General features: G+C 37.2%; 3 protein-coding genes across 6 annotated transcripts in view; all 3 read right to left on the bottom strand.

Moving 5' to 3' along the window:
- Window positions 1–24: 24 nt before the first annotated feature.
- Window positions 25–2,329, bottom strand: LOC108628916 (putative serine/threonine-protein kinase clkA). Its single transcript, XM_026816949.1, has 4 exons — window positions 2,177–2,329; window positions 2,009–2,111; window positions 1,833–1,909; window positions 25–1,773 (listed from the first exon to the last, which is right to left on the bottom strand). The coding sequence occupies exons 2-4, from the start codon at window positions 2,016–2,018 to the stop codon at window positions 739–741; spliced, it is 1,122 nt and encodes a 373-aa protein (XP_026672750.1). The 5' UTR covers window positions 2,019–2,111; window positions 2,177–2,329; the 3' UTR covers window positions 25–738.
- Window positions 2,330–2,431: 102 nt separating this feature from the next.
- On the bottom strand, window positions 2,432–12,377 carry LOC108628970 (apoptosis regulatory protein Siva). Its single transcript, XM_018031237.2, has 4 exons — window positions 3,132–12,377; window positions 2,868–3,067; window positions 2,625–2,782; window positions 2,432–2,559 (listed from the first exon to the last, which is right to left on the bottom strand). The coding sequence occupies exons 1-4, from the start codon at window positions 3,355–3,357 to the stop codon at window positions 2,514–2,516; spliced, it is 630 nt and encodes a 209-aa protein (XP_017886726.1). The 5' UTR covers window positions 3,358–12,377; the 3' UTR covers window positions 2,432–2,513.
- Window positions 12,378–12,666: 289 nt separating this feature from the next.
- sff (BRSK family serine/threonine-protein kinase sugar-free frosting) overlaps window positions 12,667–25,558 on the bottom strand; it is a 25,851-nt gene continuing 12,959 nt past the window's right edge. Inside the window, exons 2-13 of one of the 4 annotated variants that reach the window (XM_018031232.2) lie at window positions 23,011–23,191; window positions 22,588–22,728; window positions 22,031–22,181; window positions 21,180–21,395; window positions 20,663–20,862; window positions 19,841–20,071; window positions 18,275–18,564; window positions 16,654–16,805; window positions 16,259–16,411; window positions 16,010–16,184; window positions 14,394–14,623; window positions 12,667–13,638 (exon numbers count right to left, since the gene is read on the bottom strand). In XM_018031232.2, the coding sequence (XP_017886721.1) occupies window positions 13,414–13,638; window positions 14,394–14,623; window positions 16,010–16,184; window positions 16,259–16,411; window positions 16,654–16,805; window positions 18,275–18,564; window positions 19,841–20,071; window positions 20,663–20,862; window positions 21,180–21,395; window positions 22,031–22,181; window positions 22,588–22,728; window positions 23,011–23,191 (2,345 nt within the window). In that variant the 3' untranslated portion in view covers window positions 12,667–13,413. The remainder of the gene's footprint in view (window positions 13,639–14,393; window positions 14,624–16,009; window positions 16,185–16,258; window positions 16,412–16,653; window positions 16,806–18,274; window positions 18,565–19,840; window positions 20,072–20,662; window positions 20,863–21,179; window positions 21,396–22,030; window positions 22,182–22,587; window positions 22,729–23,010; window positions 23,192–25,558) is intronic. The other 3 variants (XM_018031234.2, XM_018031233.2, XM_018031235.2) reach the window with 3 other exon arrangements.

Below are 25,558 nucleotides of genomic sequence, written 5' to 3'. Positions count from 1 at the left end.
CAAACTTAAAACGTCTTCGATTTAAACGAACACTTTATTTAAGCAGAAACGTAACAAGATTTAATCTTCCAAGTGAAAAACGTAACACATACTATTTAGCAACTTAATTTCTATAACTCAGTTATAATATTCTTGATACATATTTTAAAAGAACATAAATTAATATATATTTAAGAATGATATTTCTGCAGAGTAACTTGTACATTAATTAATGCAGTATGTTCGTTTTACATTTAAGTCGAAAATACGTATATATCTAAGATAAAGGTACTGTTCGTGTATATATTTACACTTTTTGTGTGCATCGTATTTACCTTAAAAATGTATATGGATGTAAAATAAATATTTTATAAATATCTTATCAAAATTAACATTGGTAACGAAAGACATCACAAGCGTATTAATTATCCATAGTACCTAGTGTATAAAATAAATGTGTTCGCAATCGACGAAATGTTTTCGGATAGTGTAAATGTGCACAGTGTAATTACTGAAATCTACTTCGATGTTCTTTTCACTTAAACAACTATAATAATATTTAAAATAAGCTTCAGCATGATTTAATGCGTAAGAGTTGGTCTGTTCTTAGAAATTGTATCTTATAAATTGATAAGAATTGTTTCTGTTATTACAAAGTTCCATTTGACTGTAAAATGGTACGTTTCTTGATTGACCCGAGAATATTTTGTAAATATCTTATAAAAATTAACATTCGTAAAGAAAGACGTAACAAAAGTGTTAATTATCCGGAATATCAGTCATGTATGAAAAGAGCGCATCTGCTATTGATGGTTTCAGAAGGTAATTATTTAAATCTTGTTCAGTATTGTTTTCATTGAAATAATCACCGTAAGATTTAAAATAAGCTTCATTATGATTCAGTGCGTTAAAGTTGTTCTGTTCTTCGAAATTGTATCCTGTAAATTGATAAGAACTGTTTCTGTTATTATAATGTTCCATTTGATTGTGATATTGTGTGTTTCTCGATTGGCTCCAGGTGTTGTTTGCAGTAGTCTTGTTATTCCATGTGTTCAAGAGGTAATCATCATAATTTAGATTCACTCCATAATTATTGTACTGAGGTAAGAAGCTCGTATAGTTCTGTTGTGAATTCTCGTACAGTTGATTTGAGTTTGAAAGATCGCAGAGGACGGTTGTGTCTCCATATCTACAATTCTGCGAAGAAATATTAGTTGGATTCATTAAACCGCACGAGTAATATTCGTCTGACGCAGGAATTCTATCATTTGAGTAATCATAACTTTCTGCATTGTTCGTATTGTTGTATGGTTGCACGTTAAAATTTCTATAAGCGTGATTAGAATGATTGTAATTTTCACTGAAGTACAGATACTGATTCTCTTCCCCGTTTCCTTGTGCCACGTACTTAGAATTATCTTGAACATATTGAGCTTGATTACACGCATCAAATGAATTTCCAGACTTTTGTTGCATATCAGGAAATTGATCGTAGTGACTTCTGTTATTAACCGTGCATTGTTTATGGAAAAATGTTACGAAAGTCTCGGTGGGCTTGTAATGTCGATCGGATTTATATTTTAAGAACAGAATGTTTAATTCCTGTTGTGTAAGTGTCGAGTACTTTAATTTATTCGCCACAAGATTATCGAATTGTTGTTGATACAGTTGTTCATTATCTATCTGTACTCCGTTCAAGTTGTATCTGTTTCGAATCTCGTGTGCATTCAGTTGTTTTACAATTTTCGTTCTAGGATTCCTCAAAGAATCATCTGTTCGTCTCTTTGTGACATTCTGCGAAATTACATATTTCATTCTTTTCATGAAACATCGATATAACATTAATATCTTACCTTCGCAGGATTAACATTCTCATTCTGATAATTCTGTGTTTTCTTTGACAGTAATTGCTCGTCACTTCTATCGATACCTAAACACGAAAAAATATATAAAAATAAAAGACGAACGATGTGCTAAAATCTTTTGTTAACGTTTGATTGAATTTGAATTTTTTACTGAACCAACTTACATTCTGCCATGCTGACTTTTTAGAGGACCCACGTGGACCTTTGTACGGCGGTGAAAAGAATACTGACACCAACTGACACTCCGGCGTGCTGCTCTCTCGAAACCTAAGTATTTATTTTTCTTTTAATACCCTTTTATCGTTGCATTTGATTTCAAACTTGAAACCTACCATTCAAGATATCTTCGTCTTTACTCAAAGCAATTGGAACGTTACAACATTTTGTTGTTTTGGTAATTATTTCACGAGATCGACAGTCATTTATTTTCCCTATTACAGTTTCGATCATTTTTACTTATTTTTACGTCTCGAGTCAAAATTTGAACGCAGTTAAATCATTTTATCTTTCACGAGAAACGAAGTCCCACGTGTATCATAAATATTAAACAAAAAGAACGTATAGGATAGGGATTGGGCAATAAATAATTTTCTCATTCAATGTACTTTATTCAAAAGCATTCATACAAAAATTGGAAAGATAAATATTAAGAATCGTGTTAAAATACGTTTATTTGTAACAATTAAGGCACTTGTGTTTCTCTTCTTGTTCGTACCTGCAATTAAAATAAAATTCTTAAAGATCGAATCGCGAGATTTTTTTATATTTCTATTAACTTACACAGGTAGAGAACAATTCTGGCAAAATAGGTCTGAACAAGTGGCACACTCGGACAGGCAAGAATTGCACAAAACTTGATCGCAATAAGAACATTTATTGAGCATGCACTGATCGATCACCCTGCTGCATCCGCAGAGATCGTATCTCTGCGGAAGATCCTTGAGAAATGTGAAAATAACATTGTAACATCGTCAAATTTCAATGATGATCGGTTCACAGAAAAATCGAGAGAAGTCGCCTTACCTTTATAGCTTTGTCCCCACTTAACAATCCCAGATTTTTAGTGAGTGTCATTTGTTTCGAATTCCGTTCAGTTTTCGGCTTGCAGGAGGAGGCGGAAGTTCTCTCCGACGCCGGCACGTCAACGGCGTTTAATTCCATTGAACTATTCAATCTTTGCGACAGAGTCTTGACACCTTCCTTTAACAAGTCCATCGTTCTACCTGTGCGAAGTAACGAGAAGTACGTTACAATAGCGTCGACCTTCCGGAATTATAACCTCCGTACCGTATATGTCCTTCATCAATTCTTCCCGCGAGACGCCGTTGTTCACTTGTTTTTCACCTACGTGCAGTTTCAATTGCGGTAACAAATTGTCTTCGAACGGATACGGCCGCTTCGGCATTCTTTTTCGATTCGACCGAAATTCGTCCGACGCGAAATAAACGTGCACGGTTTTAACTTTTAAACTATTCGAAACATCGCTGTATATTTGACATAACGATACGACCATGTGTGTCACGCTGATGTTTACGTACAATCACTACGAAAAGTATCGTCGCGGTATATATTTTTCCAGTTACTGTAGCCCAGTGTTCCGAGTTTAAAACCGTGTGTGGACGTGCGTAAATATTTAATTAGACGGTTGAGTGGTTAATGGATGAGGAAGAATAAGAGGATCCTCCTTTGAGAAGCCATTTTCCTCCTCAAATTTAATTTGAATCATATGAAAAATTGGACACGCTGGAGTTACACACACTTACAGGATATCGGAGGATCCAGTATCCCAATGGGAAGATCGTAACTCACGTAACGTAAATAATGCCCATAAAACATTTAATCCTACATTATCCTAAATACAGTTTTCTCTGTAGAACTTATAATTTAGAATCCTCTCTCAAGGATAATTTAACAGAATAGAAAATACAAGATCTACTTAAATTCATTAAAGAAACCAAATTGATAAAACAAATATTGTAATCTGTATACTCTGCGATATCGCTAACAACCTTGTAATCGACGCGACTTAAAGCCCAAATAAAAAAAAGTTTGTTTGGAGTTGATTAAAGATCACTGTAATATTCTTGGAGTGATAATAATTAAATGGTGTATAAAATGTACAGACTCGGGAATGAAGTTAATTGCAACGAAATTAGTAATATTTGTTTATTAGTAATGTTGCATCATTATTACTTTTATACATATTTGATATTGGCCATCAACAAATATGTTACAATTTTTCATCACCCCACATTCTCGTCTTTATCCGTTTGCTTGAAAACTAACGATATTACTTTATAATAATACATAATGATCCATAGTCATTGCGTGACAAGTACCAGCAGTACATATTCGTTAGTACAATAACTGTACACTGTTGTAACTCGCTTTAGTAATGAGTAAACTAGATCGTATTTATAAAACGAATATCCGAAACGTACGTGGAAATCATATCCGTCGAAATGGAATCGAATAAAACGATTGCGATCAGAGCTAGTTTAATATCTGTCGATTTAGCGGTTATTCATTTTCTAAAACAAGTCCTATTCAAGTCGCGAAGTAAGAGCCAATTGCAATAATCGTTTCGTATTATAGGATCGCGAGATCCAATCGCAACACGCGATATCGTTGTCGTGGGTAAAAATAAATGAACGCATAAGAAAAGAAGTATTATCTCTTGTATAAGGAACGAGGGTTTCAGGACAGGATCGTTCTCTTCTTTATTTTCGTAAAAAAATAGTTTACTGCAAGTGCATCGAATTTAGCGCAAATCCCGGATCTTCTCGACTTCAACCGCTGAAAAAGTTTCCGCGGCGGATTCGTTTTACCCGGCAGAGATTTGTCGAGATTTGCTCTGATTCATGGCTACGTCTTTCGAATAACGTGTTGAGAATTGTGAAAAGTGCATCTCTTTAAACTTTTATCACGTCCGTTCTATTCTACTGCGTTCACGCTTTCGGGTACACGTTTTGGTTCATTCGTTTTTGTTAGTCGTGGGTGTGTCCGCGTTCGGAGCGATAACGTTCGGTGCCCGGTTCTTGCAGAGGTTAACAATACCCGAATCGACGTAACCATCGTTCGTTAAACGTGCCCCTTATTCACAAAACAAGCGACAAGTATGTCCGTCATAATCGGCTGCGTATATCGGTGAGTAAATTAAATCATTGTTTATTTTATGCAAGCGTCGGTTACATCGTTCAGATAAGAATGGTCGTCGTTTCTCATCCTGGAAATTCCTGCGTTGATCGACCGAATGAACCTTAAAGCAAACATATATTAAACGCGTGTTTCACGGTTAAAAAATTCGTTGAGCTCGAGGTAAAACGATTTGATTTGTGGTCGAATTCCGCGGCGGGTCGGTACACGCTGGAATCTCCGAGGGGAAGATCGAAATTTACGCAGGCAAGTCAAGCGAAATTGTTAAGGAATAGTTTTGCTCGGAAAAACACATCTTCGGACTCACAGCCGTTATTGTCAGTTGTCATGGACGTTACTAAATACTCGGTACATTCAACGCGCAATCGATAAATCGAATCGCTGTACCCCCGGGATCCTTTTAAACGGAATATTGATTATGCATCTTTGATATGAACTGTTTCATCTATACCCAAATTTCACAGACGATTGCCGTGCAATTTTTAAATCGACTGTAACAGTCAGCGTGTTTCACTAAGCAGAATGAACGCAGTTTGAAACAAACGATGAAATTTCAGAGTGACAATAATTTTCCTAACTACTATACATTTTTGATAAAAATTAGTGAAAGACTTCACACGAAGTACATATAATCGATACTCAATTGTCGGAATCCCTCGTGTACGACACTTCGATTTTTCAAACCTTCTTTCATCATCGCCAAGATATGCTGGTACTGTTAGAAATGTAACACGAGATTGCTAAATCAACATTTTTAACATCGACAATCCGGCGCTGAGGATTTCTAAACTTCTTTCCCTCGAATTCGGATATTTGTCAGTACATTTCATACGCCTTCCTAGAAACATTCCCTTTATTGCTTTTAATTAAGAAATCAACACTGCAATTTCATTTTAATCGGTCGCATTATTGTTTATGATCAAATTCGTGAACCGAAACGGAAGAGTCGCGTGCTAATATGAAAAGCGTACAAGTGTATCAAGATCACAATTCGTCTGAGTTGGCTCAATTTTGTTTGAAGCCAAACCGCAAAGACCAAATGGTACGTCGATGGTAAATCGAAAAAGCGCGAGAAGAAGCGTCACCGGAGGTATTAATTACTCGACATCGAGATACAGCGATCAAGAAAGCGAAATCTACTACAGTACTAAACCGACGAACGCGTTATTTAAACAAATGCACAGACGCGTTTAATAATAAAGTTCATTAGCTAACTTAACCAGACGTTTGTCATCCGACGCGGTCCGCGTTTGTTTTCTCAACAGATATAAGGGCGCAGGTTCCGTTCAGAGTAAACGAAGTCGCACGAAATTGAATCGTGAAAGTTTATCTCCTTGCCGGGACCCGAATGAAAGAACAATCACAGAAAGACACAGCGATACGAAAGTGGTATAGTCGACGGAAGAAGTATAGCGGGGTTGTGAAATTCACATCATTCATTTCAGAATTAGTCATTAAAAATAATAATAGATCATGCAGATTAGTAACTGATACCGGTTGCGGTGAGGGCCGTCTTTATCAGACTTGAAAATACTTTCTAATAAAGAATAGAAACATTTTTCTGGGATTCTCGGACAACTTGGCTGTTCCCGGCAACTTTCAAATTTACGAATGATATTGATTAAAATTTTTTTAATTCTTTTCATTCGCAATCAAGCATTGGGACTGTCGAAAGCGAGCATTCACAAGTACACCAAATAAATTGACTTGCCTCAGCCCTGGCCCGACTTGAGAACTGAATCCTACCTGAAATTATTGTGTTCGTAGGCAAGGTGCAATGATAGGCCGAACTTTACGACCTCGCTGAAACTCTTCCACCGACTCTACTTTTGTTGAAAGACAAAGACAGAGAAGCTTGCTGGAAAAGTGACAATAATGAGATAAAGCTTGATGATGAAGCGGGTAAACGGTGCAGGGGGAGGGATGTTCTGCTCGAAGAGCTAAATAATTGGAGCAGTTGGCTCGAGTGGTTGGCAGAGATTTTGGTGAAACGACGATGTTTTCGGGGCGATAATTAGCCTCGCTCCACGCCGTCGCCGCCTGGTAAGAACACGCTGTTCACCAACGGAATCGTTAATGATCAACGTTTACGTTAGGATACTCGCGTTTAGCTGTGCACGGAAACTCTCACCTCTGCGAATAGACACAATAGTAAAATGATTGCGGCACAATACCTAATAATCAGTTTAAAATCTTGGGGGTGGGTGGGGTTTTGGAGCTATTTTACAATAGGTATTGCGGTCACTAGGCGCCACGGTGCATCGCAGCTACCTTTCTTGCACCTTATCCAGTGTATCGGATCAGTATTACGTATCATTACGAGCAACCATCATAAATCATGTAAAGAATAATACAAATGAATCATGTTATCGTGTGCTCGTACATCTATGTCAATTAGAATAATCACATAAAATAATTGGTTACTCTTTTGTTTCATTAGATGTACAGCTAGCCAAAACGATTCCTGACCCACTTATTATGACAGATGCAAAAATTAAATTTCAATTATGCAGCAAGTACTATGAATACTTCTCGTCTGCTCAACATTAACATGCCTATTCTATTCTATCTTACATCATTCTGTTCGTCAAGATTTAAAATTTGATACTTCGTCGAACGTTCAAGAGATTTAATTCAAGGTTGAGGATTTGGGACACGCTTTTGTATCTCATCTGCATAGCGAGAAGGTCGGGAATCGTTTTGGGTAACTGTATATGAATCTTTTATTTGATGGAATTCATTGACTGAATGCATCCTTGCATCTTAGCAAATAGCAAATGATTTTTTTAATAGAATCAATAAATATGATCGATAATTCTTATCGACTCGGTGTTCATAAACTTCATAAACCTTGTAAATAACGGTACGCGACGGTGATACGATACGAGGGTACGATACAAGTGGATACACAACTTTAGAAAGATAAATGAAAGAAGCGTAGATAATACGTGTAACTCGATATGCTGGTTCGAGTATATAGCTCGAAAGTACGGATTGCAACGAAGAGAAACTGGTTCAGTTGATTTCTGTCCGATACGACAACGGTATTTAAATTATGTAACGCTTTAATCCTGTTTAATCGGATTTCCTGAGCAAGGCTGCCGCGATGCAAGCTCGAAGGCACTCACGCGCGTGTGTACATGTATGTGTGTGTGCGTGTATATGTATGTGTGGGCCTCTGTGTATGTTTACATGCAACGGAACGTCAACAAGTAAACGTGTGACAAATCAATCGAGTGCAAATCGCCTTATAAATTGTATAAAAACGTCTATCCGTCTAGCTTATTCATGTTTTAAGGTGTATGATGTTGGTTTGTATAATTATCTACAATTGTATGCGCCCGGTTCAAGGGTCCTCTGCTCACAATCTTGTCTCTATTTAGCAGGAAAGCACGCGACCTCTCTGCGCGTCTCAACCCTCTCCTTCGTTCGGAAATCAACGAAGGTTCCCGTGAATTTCATCGAATACGTCGCACACGGTGCGAATTGATCCGGTGTCAGGTAAATTACAGTAACTGACATTTTAATTCACGTTGCATCCTCGCGCGCATCTTTTGTAAATAATCGTATAAAAATTCGCAGTCTGTACACAATTATATAATTCGAAGCTACTCCCCGCGAAGGTAAGCGCAGAGCGAATCAAAATGCTTGCCAGCAATACGTTGACACCGCATCTCCCGCTTTACGACGCTTCAAGTTAATGAGAAAAACAAATGTAAATATGAAGATAGCGGAGGAGAAAATTGAAGTCGACGCAGAGTCGCGTGGGGCAAAAGCGAGATCGAAAAATAAATTGGAGACACGCGAGGGGTATTGTAGCGAATATTATGTACTTTAATTGTTCGTGAACAAGTGAGCTGCGATAACGGCAAGCTCAATTGTGCAACGAAATGAGACAGCAGACGGTAAAATGGTCCCGAGCTGTTTGACACACTCGGCAACCGTCGATCCATTCACTCGAGTATATTCACCGAAGTACTTTAGTAATTTTTTCTCTCTCCACCCCTTTTTAAATTCGCACGATATAAAATCCTAGCTTAGTATGGCCGGTAATTTGTTTCTCTTGTGTCCTCGTATTTTCCCCATCTCTCTTTCTCTCTCTCTTACTCTCTCCCTCTCTCTCCCTCTTTCTATTTTTATCCCTTTCTGTTTTCCCTTCTCTGTAATTACGTATTACTTATGTCGTACGAATGGTTTTACATTAATTCGCAATTAGTAAATAGATAACCGCAAGCTTACGTTCTAAATTCAATTTATATGTTAATGGTGTGTGTCTGTCTTTATTGTGTACGTATGTGACGCGTACAATAATAGCGATTCGCCTCGGCTATTCAACGACAACTCGTTTCTTTTTTTCACATTCATCCCTCACGCGCGCGCGCGCACACACACACACACACACACATACTTGCTTTCGCTCATTAGTTTACGAGATAATCTCGCGTATATTGCAAAGCCCGATTTAAACAAAACGTTACTCGCACTCGTACGCATTCTCTCTCCCTGTTTCTCCTCCCCTATCAGCGATTAAAACGCAGGAAGGTGGTGGTGCTCGTCAAACGATAGCAACATCCTTCTCCTTTTTATTCTCTATCTATCTGCAAGCTTCTTAATGGAATGGTCTTAATACAAATACTGGATATCGAATCGGTAAGAACAAGTAATTTTATTCTAATTGCCTATCGAACCAGGCTTCACGTCCGACTCTTCCCGTTTTCCATTTAGCTACGTCACCTTTTCGAAAACCAACGATTCAGTCAATTAAAGTCTACGAACAATTAGAATAATCCTTTAGCTAGTAACGAAACGATCAACAGAATTCTCTTCGCCGAGACGAATCATCCGTTTTCGAATCCTCGTTTCTCTTTCGCGTAGCTGTTTGTAGGAACGAGTCGCGATACAATGTGCAATGTTTATATCTAAAGGAAGAGCTCCAGTTTCGGAGCTTCCACATTGCATTCTTTTTTGATTCGACTCTCGCTTATGCTCTTAATTAAATATCGCATAATCACAAAATCGTTTAACCGACTGATTAGAAATAATTACAAATGTATTAGCCGTGTCCAAATTTATTTTCTTTCTTTTAAAACGTTTTCTTAATAATAACATGAAAAATGATTGACAAATCGGTCGTGCACGACCGATTGATATCTTAGATTTCTCGTTAGGTTACATTTTAATTAGGACGTGTACCTATCTAGCTGTGAAACCAACTAAACGGCACGTCTTCATTAAATAATTGTCTCATGGATCCTCTCCGAAAACTGAGAACCGTCGTCTTTCCTTTCTTCGTTGTCGAGTGCTACTTTTCACCTATCCTACGTCTTTCCATCATAGACGATACTCGATGCTGTTTCGCGGTACGTTTAACAAAAATATAACCGCTATTTGAACCTTAGAGCATACACTACATGCAGGAAGCACGCTTACGGCGACACTGTAGACGAGTGATAAGGAAAGAAAGAATATTAGATTGTGTCTGCGTCTTCCTCCCTTCGCTGTCTGCTAGTGTATGAGAGAAAAATAGTATCCAAACTATTTTTTTTTTCTCTGTCACTCGTCTACAGTGTCGCCGTAAGCGTGCTTCCTCCATGTAGTATATGCTATAAGATTTTAACGGTCCTTGAATTATCGTTTCGGATTCATCTTGCGTCAGTAAATTCGCATGTTTAATCGAGACTAATTCTTTATGAAAAACAAGTTCAATGAACTGAAGTTCCCGAGAAAATCTTGATGGGACACATGGTTGCTTCAAAGAATGTGATTTAGTCGGATTCTCACGCTGGCGTTCGGCAGGTTTCGTCGTTTAATTCTACTCCTACAGTGCTTGGTTAAAAATTGCATTTTACAATGTGTTTGTCGTTCCACTAAGAAGCCGGGACAATTGTTGAGATATGTTTTCTTTTCACCGTGCGTCGAGAAAAACGGGTATCGGTTACATTTGTTGTTTTTTTTTATTTCTTCGTCGCTTAATCTACTAGGTAAGATCTTATGTTTCTTCTCGCGGCGAATTCTTCCTCGTTCTCTTTTTTAAATAGCAGACAAGAAGCCGTACGCGTAGCAACGCGACGCTCATAAGTGAAACCTAAGTACTTATACGTGTACCTATATTGTATATATATATATATATATATATTTATATATTAGTCTTTTGAAATGTTTTTTTTTCTCGTGCGTGCAAAAAATAAATCTCTCGACGCGATCGTTGCGCCGCTTTTTGTATGTATGTAACTCGTTCCCTCCCTCTCTTTCGCCTCTACTTACACGAGTCTTGCAAAAAAGTTAAATACGTATAATAGAAAGTGCGAGAGACGCTCGGCGGCGAGTCTCGGTTTCGTTTTTCTTTTTACCTTTCCGTGTCCCGGAATTTCGCGGTACCCCCTATCGATAAATAGGACGCTGTTTGAATTTATATTCGACTAGTTCGTAGTTTTTGAAAAATTCGAAACTACGGCGAATATTGCGAAGCGAAAACCGGACGCGCCTACGCAATTTCCTCGCACTAGAAAAGTTCGTTCCTATTCGGCGCGCAATGTAAAAATACGGAGCGAAGTCCTCGTCTCAATTTTAGAATCTGCGGGAAGCTGCGTTTCGCTAAAGTGTTCAGACTGCGGATTCGTATGCCGGGTTAAAGACTTCCCATGTCGATTTAAAATTTTAGATCGCATTTCATTGAAAAATATTAACGTGTAGCTTTTGATGACCTGCACTGGTTTGCATATCGAATCCGCGATCTGTTATGAGTTTTAATGGAACATCGGTCTTATCGCGTTTACTTTTTCATGTAATATTAATCGTTAAGGCGGCTTTTGGATATTTCTGTAAGGATAAGGCATATCCGGTTACTCGAAATTATCGAATGGATTTGCTTTTAATTGATTTCGTTATTTGGAGACGCGAAAGTAACGTGAGACGAGATAACATTTCCCTGCGTACACCTTTCTTCATAAGTCTTAAGATAATTCCAAGTGTTTATTGTGTATCGAATAATCTGATACATACTCCAAATTAGTAATCATCCAAGATTGTTTTAACTAAAAGATTGATTATATGTACATAGTTTTAATAACATTTTACTTCAAATGAATTAAACAATTCTTATGTAATAATTCGGATGAGAAATTAGCATTTTTTTAATTTAATGATTTTAATATTAGAAATTTTATATCATTTCATTAATTATTCGTTTTAAGACTTAGGACTGAGGATGTACTATGGAAACAGTAATTTCGTTCAGGCTTGGGCATTAGTGAAATAAATTATTTGAAAAATAATCTTGCAAATATTACCTCAACTGACTGTATTTTATTTGAAATAATCATTCAATAGTTTATTTGAACGTATAAGTAATTTTTCTCTATTTTATTCATTATTTTATAAAGAATTTTCATTTTATTTTTTTATTTGATCAGATACTTTTTAAAATAAAGTTACTTTTCAAATATTATTTATAAAATGAAGATAATACAGTTTTTGAAATAATTTATCATTTCAAATTATTATTTAGTATCTTATTTGAAATGAAATATGCCCAATCCTGATTTCGTTTAGGATGCTCGATGTGCAATAAATAATATCGCAAATGTCTAAGACGAAAGGAATCATAAAACAATCTAAGAAAACCGGAGAAGATTAACAAGACTAACGGAGATTAATGAACAGGCTCTTGAATCCCTCCGGTTTTTTTGTTAATCTACTGAAATTAAACAAAAGTTAATTGTCGCTTCGCAATAAGCTGTATGTAAGTACGTACCGGGATAAAGCATCTGAAAACCGCGTAATCCGATGTTATGTGTGTCACTATTGCACTTCACTTTCAGATAGAAACCGTCGTAACGAAAAGCCGTAGGCTATCACTGCACAAATTTTTCTCACAACAAATCTTGCACGATCCTTCATCTTCCATCTGACATTCCTTCTATTTATCTAGATTCACACCTTCCCTTTGATGCTCGCTAATTTCAATGCCTCGTTCGATTAACAAGCTATAAGTATTCTTTGTGTATCTTTGGTTTAGAATTGAATCCTTGCACGTGGCAACATCTTCGAGTACTGCTTCCTCAGAATCTGCACGATGTTCCTCAAACAGTGTCGAAATTCGAAGCACTGATAATAGAAAATTTTTATTTTCTCATCTTTTTTATTGCAATTAAAGGGCTGTTAATCTCCATTCCAGAAATAAATAAAATTCCCTCGAATTCTTTAGAATACAAACTTATCGTTCATCGAATTATCAATTAAATAAAATTCTATTATCAGAATCTTTCTGTCCATCGAATTCTGTCAGAATCGAAAGTACTGCTGCCGCCTTCCCGGTTTCAGGATCGCCTCCCGACGATCACCAGAGTTTCTGGGTGCTGTCCCACAAGCTCTTCAGGCTGGATCGAAATTCGAAACGGAAATTCTGGTAGTATCACGCTATGTTGTTGCCGCTCATCGTGGTCACGCATTTCTTCTCAGGCGTGTTCTGGCTCTCCGAGTTGCTGCGTACGGCCTTCGTCGGGCTGCCCGGCGTCGGCGTCGCGTCACCCGGCAACGGGTTGTTGTTGTTCGTCGACGTCGAGCTCCTCCGGCCGTTCTCACGCGTCGGCGACTTCACGTCGAACACCGACGTGTCCGAGTCAATATCCGAGTCGATCTGCAATCAATTAAATTCAGCTCTTAAGATGAAGCTCATTTTGTAGTTTATCTAAACCTTTGGCAACGAGTTCACTATGGAATTGATAAACTCTTAAACAGTCCAAACGAAGTTCATTTCAGGGCCTTAGGTGACTAAAATAAAAAGACTTATTTCATTAGTATACATTATCAAACATTAAAAAACTTGTTGCTAGAAATTGATCTCTGTATTAATTATGTCTAACGCAATAGACTGATAACTTACACGACTGTTAGAGAATTTGTTGCCAAAAATTGATTTTTGTCAATTACATATGTTTAACGTGATAGACTACATGAAAATAGATGGCTTTCTAATGAATCTCTTGTCTACATCTATATCTAGTACAAATTAATGAACTAGTTCTTTATCATCATTTTCATTTTACAGACATACTAATGCGACTATCTCTACGTATTCAGCTATATTACTAATTGTAAGTGAATCCAACTGAATGATTTTATCATGTTTGAAACTGACATAGTAAATGGCTTTCTGTCCACATCACGATTTCGCCTCACTGGTATAAGATTGCATGTAAGATTATAGAAAAATAAGGGCAGTCAGCAGCAATTGTGACGTGGGCAGAAATTGGAACATTTACTATACTACGGAACAACATGTGAATGAGCTAGAGGGAATATCCTGAGTCACCTTGCGGAACGTGTCCGTGATTTCGAATAGAATAGAAAATAGTTAGATGTGATGGATCTACCAGGAAGATGATGCGCTACCTTGTTGAAACAGACTACCTGTCTGGTAGCTGGGTGCGGGCTGAGGAACAGTCGCTCGCTGGTGTCGCTCCCGCAGCTGGAGCTCTCGCTCATCTCTTGAGCGAATTTACGGGAAGCTCGGGGACTAGGCGGCGCCGCTCTGCTCTGCCCTCCTATGTTTATCCCAACATTCCTCGAGCACACCTGCGACTGAATGTGCTCGCACACTCTGCGAAATCTTCGGATGTTTCCTGGAATCGCCCAAGCATAACTGTTTACTATCAATTCTTAAACATTTTCTACAATTTAGATTGGATAGGCTTTCTCTGTTGCTTGATTGGTTTAAGAAGAAATTATTAATTAGTATTGCCTTAGTTTGGCACTTTTGGGTTCCAACGGCCATGGACCCCCGTTTGCTCCAAAGGAGATAATAATGATAAAATAATACTCTTCTTCTAATTTATAATTATGATTATTGATGATAAAGATCTTATAATTGCTAAACAATTTGTACAGATTCATATAATTTGATTGAAATGAAACTGCAACATCGTTGCTTATAAATTCTTTTACTTTGTATTATCAGTATTGGTTTAGAAAACATATTGCCAATATTATATTTTTGAAAATGCATGAGTCATGTTGCAAGGACAAGTCGTAATTGCCAAACAATAAAATTCACATTTACACAATTTCAATGAAACGAAACCGCAACGACTGGCATGGAATTCAATTGATAAATTCTTTTATCTTATACTATCAAACGGTCTTGGTTCAGAAAATTGTTGCCAAAAGTTTCATTGGGAATAAAATTATATTTGTGAAAACGTATGATTGGTATTGCAAGGAGAAAAGTGTGGATCCAGTCTGATGCTGGTGTCTAACTCGAGTAAATGAAGGGGTATTTGGGAGACAACAAGAAATTATACACGCGCTAACATGCGGACAGGCTTTGGCACTGGCCAAGGTAACATCGATCTAGTTGCGCTTGGATGGCTGCCAAATGGCAAACGCCGCCACCTTACGTCTACCTATTCGCGGTTTAGCTTTTCAACCCCTAGTCTGAAGAGCTACTGTAGAATCCCCGATAATCCAGCACGTTTCTCAATACATACAAAACCACATCTATGTATTCGTCTAACAAGGTTCAACATACAGTCGTTCGGAACATATACTGTAATACATACATAGTTTATTCAGGTCTAAACCAATTATGCTGAACTAGGATTATCACAATTCCATTGCAATATTTTCTTTTCAATTATTTTTATTTGCTTTTAAAATCAAAACTTGTTAGTTTAGCATTATTCTTATTATTTCTTTCTGCGTTTATTCCGCGTTTTCTGTCCTCCCTTCCAGATAAATTATTGACTCTTTAATCGAATTGAACAGCAATTGACAATTAATGTTTGGTTTTTGATTCGGATTTAACTAATTATGAATTAAAATTATTTGATTGGCTTAACTGAAAGAAATTCGAATTAGTGATTCTTAATTAAAGAATACTCCAATTGGAAATTTAATCGTTAAAAGCTCTGCAACCCTGATCCTCGCTTATCACTTAATCTCGTTGTACTCTAATAGAAATGTATTTGTACGTAAAGTAGGACGAAGGAATTTATTGAAAATTAGCTTACCGCTGATTAAAGTAAAGGTAATAGCGAACAACGGTTCGTTGGGCTGCTTGGAAATTGCGCTAATGTCCACTTGGAATCGGACTTGTCTCTGGAACATGGCAGGCGCCGTGCTTCCCCTTTTGTATTCCACTCTGAAGGACATCGGCGAGATTACGCTGTGAGACAACTCGGCTATCTGTCGATCGAGATCGTTGTTTTAATACTACTCGCGTCGAATGCGTAAATAGGGTCTTTGCTTTCTGAACTCACCGATAAAAAAGCGTGAATCAGGTCGGCTTTCACGCTGGCCAACGCTTTTCCCTTAACGAGGATCGTGAACGTCTCGTCTTTCTCAGTGGTCATCAGACTTCCGAACCACGACTTTTTCGTCAGTTCCGGGGAGGAGTCCGGTGTAAGATGTACCTGAGAAACAAACAAAAATAATTAAGATTATACAGAATGATTTTATTGAAAAGTTTTAGAAAAATGAATTATGGTTTGTTGAAACATAATCAAATAGTAAATTAAAGAGCTGCATTAAATACAGAATTCATATAAAACATCTTCTAATGAAACAAGAGAATGATCAGATGTTTTATATGATATTCATATTGACTCATCATCCTGTATACCTTTGAGAATAAGGGAGAAGGGGAATTGCGTACCTCCTCGGCGCTTGTTAGCAGCTTGCGTCGATGAAACCGAGGACTACCAAGGAACGAGTTCTTGATGGTTGTCAACCTTGATCTCCAGTGATGAGCCCCGGAGCCGGCGCCAGTGTGGGGAGAGCCTGGCGGTGTAACGCCGACCGCTACTACTAAGAGACCGACTATTCTTTACTTGTTCCACTTTCTACGTTATACGCAACGCAATAGCTTCTCACTTTTTCAATGAAAGAATATTAAGATCGTAGCAAAAGAATTACAGTATGTTACAAGAATCATTGTCCTGATTCAGCAAGTATCTTCTTTAGCAAGGTTTTTGATTATCAAGAATTGTAGCATACATAATAAAATTATTGTCTTCATTTATTACCTTCTATCTTTTATTGTAAGTTTATCTTTTATTGCAAGGCTCTGATTAAGTACTTTCTAGTTTTTAGTGCAAGGTCACTGATTATCATTGTATGTGAGATTAAACTAATTGCTCTTTTAGAACGATGATTGAAATAATGTTTCAGAACTAATTGTCTTGTTTCAATACCTTCCATCTTTCATTGCATAGTCTTTGATTATCATTCTATATGATATTAAACTATTGACTTTTCAAAAAGATTGCATTGATTTAATATTCCCTGAATGAAAAAAAGAAGCTATTGCTTTGACATAAACAATGATTTCGAATAAACAACGCGAGACTTTGTACGTGGAAACAGAGAGGGGTTTCTTTGTCAAGAGAAGGAAAAAAGCGATTGCGTCTCTACAATGATTCGCTCGTTATGCTCGGAGGTCAGTTGCATTTTTCAAACCACCCCAACTGGGTAGCCCTTTTCTGCAAGATGAAACGCCTACTCAGACGGGCCAAAGCTTTTGTTCCCCTTTACAAACACTCTGAACACCTTGCCTCTCCCTTTGTCGCGTTCCGAATATTTCCATTTTACTATTTAAATTATTATATCTATTTTTCGACCGGACATTCTATTTATGGAAAGTAATCGTTTACTTCTGTATTGGTATAATTAGATATGTTTTATTCGATCGCGAGTTCGACTTTGCAAGCTTGTTAAGAGGATTCGCTAGATAATTTAAAGTGTACTTTCAAAGAATCGATTATTCATGGAAAGAAGTTTATATCGATTCGTCGAAGGACTCCGAGCTACTTTTCTCTTAAACAATGCCATTAAAATCTTCTCCGAAGAATACTTTGCTAACTTTTATCCGAGTCGTACAGACGATTAAACAATTATATTTCTTATTTCATTTTTCATCATTCTCTAAATGCGTTTCAGATAGAAATATGAAATGTCCAAAGTGAATGCACATTGAAAATTTTATTTCATTTGTTCGAATGATTAAACCATTTGACTTCTCATTTCCTAAATTGACATTATGAATGCATTTCAGAAAAGTGAATGCATACTGCAGTTTTTAGTTAAGTGAAACGATTAAATAATTTCAGTTCTCATTTGATCTGACCGTTTTATAAATTGGTATTACGAATATACTTGAAAAAAATGAATGTCCGTTGCAACACTAGAACGTTTACTGAAACATTTAATAGGAAAATTTTCTGGTTCGCATGCAGCGTTTTTAAATTTACAATTTAGTCAGAATGCTCGTATCTTACCCTGTTGTACGTCGTTTATCTCAATTCCCACGCTGGGCACAGCCGGGACAGGCGTTACGACTGCCGGGGTGGTGGTGTTACCGTTGCCTGCGGTGGCCGTCACCGTCGACAGCCTGTGAGGGCTTCCCGTTTGACCTAGATGCGAGGCCGGAGGCGCCCTGTGAGGGCTGAGCAGTCCTGCGACCGCGTTCGACGCGTGCAACGGCGAGCTGCCCGGCGTCGAGGCGTGCGAGTGCGACGCGTGCGTGTGGCACCCCGTGCTCGGCGAGCGACGTGTGTGATGCCTAGCACTGCATTGAAATTCGTTCACATATGATGAATCCCAAAATTATTTGCAATGAGAAATCGATTAATTAAAACGTGCATCTAGTACGTGACATAAGGTATGATTTCAGGTATGAGTCTTAATATCATTGCTGAATATATGAAAAAGATAATAAGAAATATTTGTAATAACTTTTGTTCAATTTATCAAAACATTTATTATATGATGAGTTATATCCTTCTGGTTTCAGTTAAAATGGTCTTATTTATATAAATGCATAAAATCCGCTGTCTGTTCATTGTATATGTAAAAACAAATACATCATGCAACCACAAAATTGCAGTATGATTTGCTCTAATCAGGAAACGAGGGAAGTATAATATTGTTTTATGGAATAGAATGTTCGGAAGCCGCATCGGACCAGATCGTGGGCTATTTCGCGAGTTTGGCGTTCCGTGAACCGGTCTACTGATTTAATCGAGTTTGTTGCGCGACACTCGAGAGGAGAGTGTAATTTCAATCGAGTTAATCGTCCGCGTTCGCACGTGCCACGGAACTGGGTAGGGAGGACGATGGAAAAAAGGGGTTGAGAGCAGTTGATATCGTGCACGCGACCAGAGGATTCGCCGATGGTCACGCGAACTTGGACAAAGACAAAGGTAGCTCGGAGAGATCGACCATGCGATTGACACAGAACTTGATCCGATTTGTACAGTCCGCGGTGAGATATAAGTAGATTTTTATATAAACTGAAAATTTTATGGTAGTCAGTTAAAAAATAGACACTTACTACCATTTAATGGTTATTAATGCAATAACAAATTAGTATATAATAACTATTTCATGTAATAATTAATAAGTCTCGTTTGAATATTTATAAAATGAAAATTTTGATATTTCGACTAAAGTAAAACATTTATGATAAAATGCATTTCAGATAGAAATCTCTTAGCAGTAGATTCATAGATTGTCATCACATTTACGGAGCTAATGTCACAATTTCTACTCACTAACGTATTTTTCTGTAATTCTATTGTTGTCTTAGAATTATAGAAAATTAAGCCAGTTCGTAGAAATTGTGACGTGAACAGAAATTGGCGCATTTATTTTACTCCACATTTTTGCACGTTATATGCATTATGTATATTTTCTGGATATCAAATTTTTATATGAATGCATAAAAAGTGCGATTCAATGACAACATAGTCTATTTTGAATCATATAACAAATTTGACTATACAAATTTTGCCAAGCAAATGGTATAGAGGTATAATGATAAATAGGATTTTTAATATTATTACCTGGACTGCCTCCTAGGAGTTAACGGCGATCCATGGCTAATTTCCCCGAGATTGAGAGCCGTGCTGCCGTTCACTCTGCAAGTGTCCACTCGTTTCCTTGGTGGATCCGCTTCTAATTGTCCTGAAGAGCCCCGGACGCCTCCTCTCATCACCTCCAGCTCGTCCTCGCATGCTGGTCTTCTCCGTTTCCTCTCCAGTAGCAGAAAGTATATCACCTTCTCCGTGTTGTGACTGAAATCATCGCGTGAAAACAAGAAATCTTCTTTGAAGAAGCACTTTACTTCATTCAGTCTCTTTGATTTAATTTTAAAGGCGGCAAATCAGACATGATTCTTTCATACTAAGAAATGTATATAAAATTATAGACAGTGACAAATTCAAGAAATAATTTATTATATTATATCAGAGATTTCCTTTCTCGTTATATCAATTTCTATTTTCATACAATTTTGATTTGTCTTTAATAATGTTTTACTTTCTATTTTTTAAGTAACTACGAAAATTTTAACAAGATATGTCTTTGAAGTTTCGTTGCGCAAGTAAAAGACTTTTAACAGTTAACTAGTTAACTTATTTCTCTCCTTTGACCATTGAGCCTGGATGAACTAATAATAATTCAAGTTGAAGTGCGAAAAATAAAAATTTTCGCACATTTGAAGAACCCGGCCAGACTGAAATTTAAGGTATAAAAAAGAGGATATCTCTGGTGGTGGTGAAAAGAGGACGTATGGTAATCCTAAGGAAGCAATCAGATTGTGCAGGGGAATTAACAAATTATGTAAATGATGTACGAGGTATGTAAGAACGAAGGATTGGTCTTACTTGGGACTGAGAAGTTCCTGAATGAGTTTGTCCCGTTCCTTGAAGCAGCCTAGGCTGGCGATCGCCTGCAACACGTCCGGATCGATCGCCTCCACGGACGGAATAACGTGCGTCTGCACCACGTCCATCATCGACAGCTCTAACTCCAACTCGCCCTTGCCCGCCGCCGTCACCCACACATGCCTGTTTATTTCCGCCAGCTGAGGAAATGCCAAACCGCGATTTATCGCCCCTCTGCTCCCAACGCGGCTAATTAATCGCGAGTTCCATTAATCCCGATTTTAACCAGAAAATATTTAATAGCATTTTCTCATTTCAAAAAGAATATGTATTGACTATGACCCAGATAGTTGATCAACAAAAGTAGTTTTTAGAAAAGAAAAATTGGATAAGAAAAGAACGATTGGATTGGATCAAATAAGAATACTTGAATGAAAACGTGAAAACAATTTCTGTACAATCTACTGCTTGTGCAAAACGATCGTAAAGCTTTATTTTATTGGTAGTTGGACGTTACCGTCAGTCTCTTCTCCGGGTCGACCTCGATCATTCCTTTGAGCAGGTTTTGACACTCCGGCGGTACGAAGTGCGGTATGTAAAACACACCGCGTTTCACCTTTTCCAACAGCTTTCTCAAATTGTCGTCGTCAAAGGGCAACGCGCCTACCAGAAGCGCGTAAAGTATCACCCCGCACGACCAAACGTCCGCCTTCCTCCCATCGTATTTCTCACCCTGGAAAACGTGCAATTATCCCCGTACGTTTTTCTCCCTTTTAATTAAAAAGCCCCGGAAAAAATAATAATTCGTCTCGAATGCTAGGAGCGATTACGTTCCTTTATTAATCCCTTTGAACGTGGCCAATGTCGAAGCAATTAAGTCGGTCCCGGGTTCTTAACTCTTTCTAACAAGGAAGGCTTCTCAACGGGCAAACTCCGATTTTAATGAAAGTTGACTGACTACCAAAACTGTTGAAAATATTCGATATGTATTCTTTTTTTAGCTGCGGTAACTGAGAGATAAAACCACCTTCCGAAGTTAAATCCCTAAACTGCTATCTGAAAAATGGCGAGAGATAGACAAAATATTTTGAGCAGAATTACACGATTTGTAATGTTCTGAAAGAAAATATACCAAGGTTTACGAAAAATCATTTAAATTATTTAAAAGAAATTTTGTTGATGTTTTAACTTCGGTAATTTTACCTCTTAAACTTGAGTTACCGCAGCTAAAAACAAATACGTCTCTAATATTTTTTTAAACCTGACAAATCTCGTTAAAATCAGAGTATGATTGTTGGAAACTTTTCCTTGTAAGACGCGAAGGGATTTGGATATTCGTATGGGATTAAATATAGAGTAGATTCTTACTCGAATGACTTCGGGGCAGGCGTAATGAGGGGAACCGCAGCTGGTTTCCAGCATCGAGCCCGCGGGTTGCAACGAGGCCATCCCGAAATCCGCTATCTTAATGTTATTCTTCTCGTCCAACAACAAATTCTCAGGCTTCAAGTCTCTATGACTGGTAACAAGAAACATCGAATCAAATTTCTTTGCGATTTCAACCCTTTCAATACTTTTACAAATAATTTATACAAAATAAAAAATATATAATGCATCCACCCAACATGAAATGAAAAGTCTGATACATATTATGAATCCAAGGTAATTAATAAAGCCCTTGCCAATGTATTTTAATTTTCGATTGTCACATTTGTCTCCAACAGAGATGGTGTTCAAAATTTCTTCTTTTTCACAAAAATACGATCACGATCCGTGATTATAGTCAATCATGTGTGGACTTCCTATAATCGCAGTATTAATATCTGCTATAGTAATCAGAAATAGCTTTCGATTTTTAAAATATTTGTATGTCTCTTTTGAAATGCAATAATGAACGCTTAGACATGAAATTATTAAGGACTCACCATATACTATGACTATGGCAAAAATCTAACGCAGAAATGATTTGTCGAAAAAATCTCCTGGCTTCTTTCGGCGTTAGTCTACCCTTTTTCACTAAATAGTCGAACAGCTCGCCGCCGGAAACGTGTTCCAGAACAAGATATCTGAAACGAACAAAGTGCAGTTTTCATTCCCCGGATTTTTCCGAGCGTGCAATCACCTCGTCTCCGCCACCGTGAGTAATGGGTCCCGTGAGTAAAACACTTTTGTCTACCGTGTAGATTTCCCTGCCTATCCCTTTTCCCATTCTGACACATACCGAAATGCCTTTTTTCCCCCCCACATCCCGAACGGCCGAATTAAAGTTCAACGACTTTTCGAGCTTGATGAAACTCACGAGTTTCAGACCGGGAAATATTTCCTTTCTCGGTTTCTCGGCTACTCACAGGTATTTCTTGTTCTCGTATACATCTGAGAGGCCGAGGACGTGAGGATGGTCGATCAGTTTCATAATCGCGATCTCCCGTTCCACCTTCATCAGCACGGACTCTGACAGCTTCTCCCTGTTGATGATCTTGATCGCCACCTTCTTGCCCAACACACAGTGGACCCCAAGCTTGACCAATCCTTAAACACGTTTACCACGATTTATAGATATCGCAAACACCATTCAATTACATTTACAATTACCATACAATTACCAAACACCATACAATTAAAAATAAATCCATTTAAGTGTATACATATAAGGGACGCGGTACCCGACGACAAGCTGTCATCTTCAGACTCAAACTTGCCTTCAGGATGCTACCTCGTCCCTTAATTTTATATAAGTAGTCAAAATATGATTTGATATGTGATATGTTTAAATTATCATTATAATCCTGGATCAAAAAGTTGAAAAACGCGACCTTCACATTTTTCCTTACCTTTTTACTTAATCTCAATTCTTTCGCAATCTTTTATACACGTAATTTAGTAAACTAATCCTCTTGACTACTCAAAAAGACTCAGGTTGTTTGGTCCAATTTTACAAAAGTTAGTCAATTTTAAATAGCATGTGTTCAGTTTAGAAGTTTTATGTTATTCTTAAATTATAGGACATTTACCTCAATCACTTTGTCTATATTAATGAAAAATGGTAAAAAAGGTATTATGTAAAATAAGAAAGAATTTTATAATAGAAAGGAGTGAAAGTTAATAATAAAAACAGTAATTTTAAAATATTCAAATTTAATTCGAACAGTCTGGTAGGAGGGTGTTTCGAGAGTCGCGTCTCGGGTTCAAGTGGTAGCTGTTTTTAGTGAAACGGGGCGAGTCGGATCTGGTGAAAATCTGAGAAGTCGCTGAATAGGCAAGTAGAGTTCTTTATGCAAAGAGTGGCTCGTTGTATATGGCTAGGATCACTGTGAATCGGTCCCCTTTGTCCGTTTGGCCTTTGCTCTTTTCAGAAAAGGGAAATGAAAAAGTGTACCTCGATATTAGCTATTGTCGTTCCATTAATCAGCTTCCAACAGCTTCTTTATTGTAGAAAATCAAATAGCTGTTTCAAATCATCTTTCCTAACACGAGCTTTTCATGCACAGTTTAATCCATTGCAATATTTTATCTAATATAGATTAATTTAAAAAATTCATAGAAAAATCAGTTTTCGTTGATGAATAAATTTAATTTAGGACCACTAACTTGAAGTTGATGAAAATATAAGACTTGTGGTCTAATACTTTCTAACAAAAGAGCGTTTGAAACCATTTTTCCCAACATTTTGTCATGAAGCTTTCATACATATTATAATCCATTGCAATATAAATTTACTATTTAATATACATAGATTAATATGTAAAATTCATAGAAAATTCAATTAAGCTTTGTTGATGAAATTCTCTGAGCAATGAATTTAATTCAGAACCACTAATGTGATTTTTATGTGAAAATATAAGATGTGTGGCGGTCTAATATTTTCTGACAATGAGGGTGAAGGATAACGGAAACAGGCGACAACGGAGGATATGTTTGAGATCCTTTTCGAAGTCTGAGTCACTCTCTTCGTGGTCGTCACGATGTGTACACATCGTGTCACCTCGATGGGCAAACACAGAGGTTTTGCTCGAGTGGTTTCGAGTTGCTTCCACTTGTTAAATTACGGAAACTTCCCCGTTGGAGTCTCGTCGTTACAAAGTTATCTACAACATCTTGAATCCTTAATCTCGCTAATTCCCCATGTGAAATGGCCGATAATGCGTTTCGAAGTTTACAGTTCAAAAGTGAGCCAAAACAATCGTAGTCCTCCACCGGATAAGATATACAGCTATTTTTTTTACAAAATTCACTATAACACAAGAAATTAATTAATTAATCATTTTTATCCAAGGTATTGACAAAACTTTGCTTTATTATTTGTAAATAATAACAAGCATTCCATCTTTGATGTTCTAAGCATCGGTTCCATTTTCTCTAGCTATTTTCCTACAGGGCTTTCATGTATGATATATTATTGTGTAGAGGCTGTCGCATGTATCTATTAATAGTTTCAGTGAACTGATATAAAATTAGTTTCTGTTGAAAGTCTGGTTAGAATTCCAATAAAGCGGCGGCGTCGTACGAAACGGGAATAAATACCGGAATCAGATGACAAGTTTAAATTGGATCGCGAGGGTTTCCCGAATAAAACTTAAGTGATCCGCATTTAAAGTAGATACCAAAATATTTCAGGCGTTTAATATCATCACACCGTAATTGATTTAATCCTTCGCACTCTCGAGTCGATTCATGCTGAACATTTCTTCATTTTCATTTTATATAATTATTATGTGTTATATAATGTATTATCCAATAAACATTTATTTTATTATTAAAATACTGATACATGCAGTCAACTTTTGATGTTCTATATAGTTTTGTAGTTATTACTCCCAGCGTACATAATTTTTGCACATTTCGTTTTCTTATAAATGCATAAAATCTGTCGTCTAATTATTAATTATACTGATGAAA

Source organism: Ceratina calcarata, unplaced genomic scaffold, assembly GCF_001652005.2.
Source record: "Ceratina calcarata isolate Rehan_Ccalc_2016 unplaced genomic scaffold, ASM165200v1 scaffold551.2, whole genome shotgun sequence".
Lineage (NCBI taxonomy): Eukaryota > Metazoa > Arthropoda > Insecta > Hymenoptera > Apidae > Ceratina > Ceratina calcarata.
The sequence above is the reverse complement of the archived record's forward strand: the minus strand, read 5'-3'. Positions and strand labels throughout refer to the sequence as shown.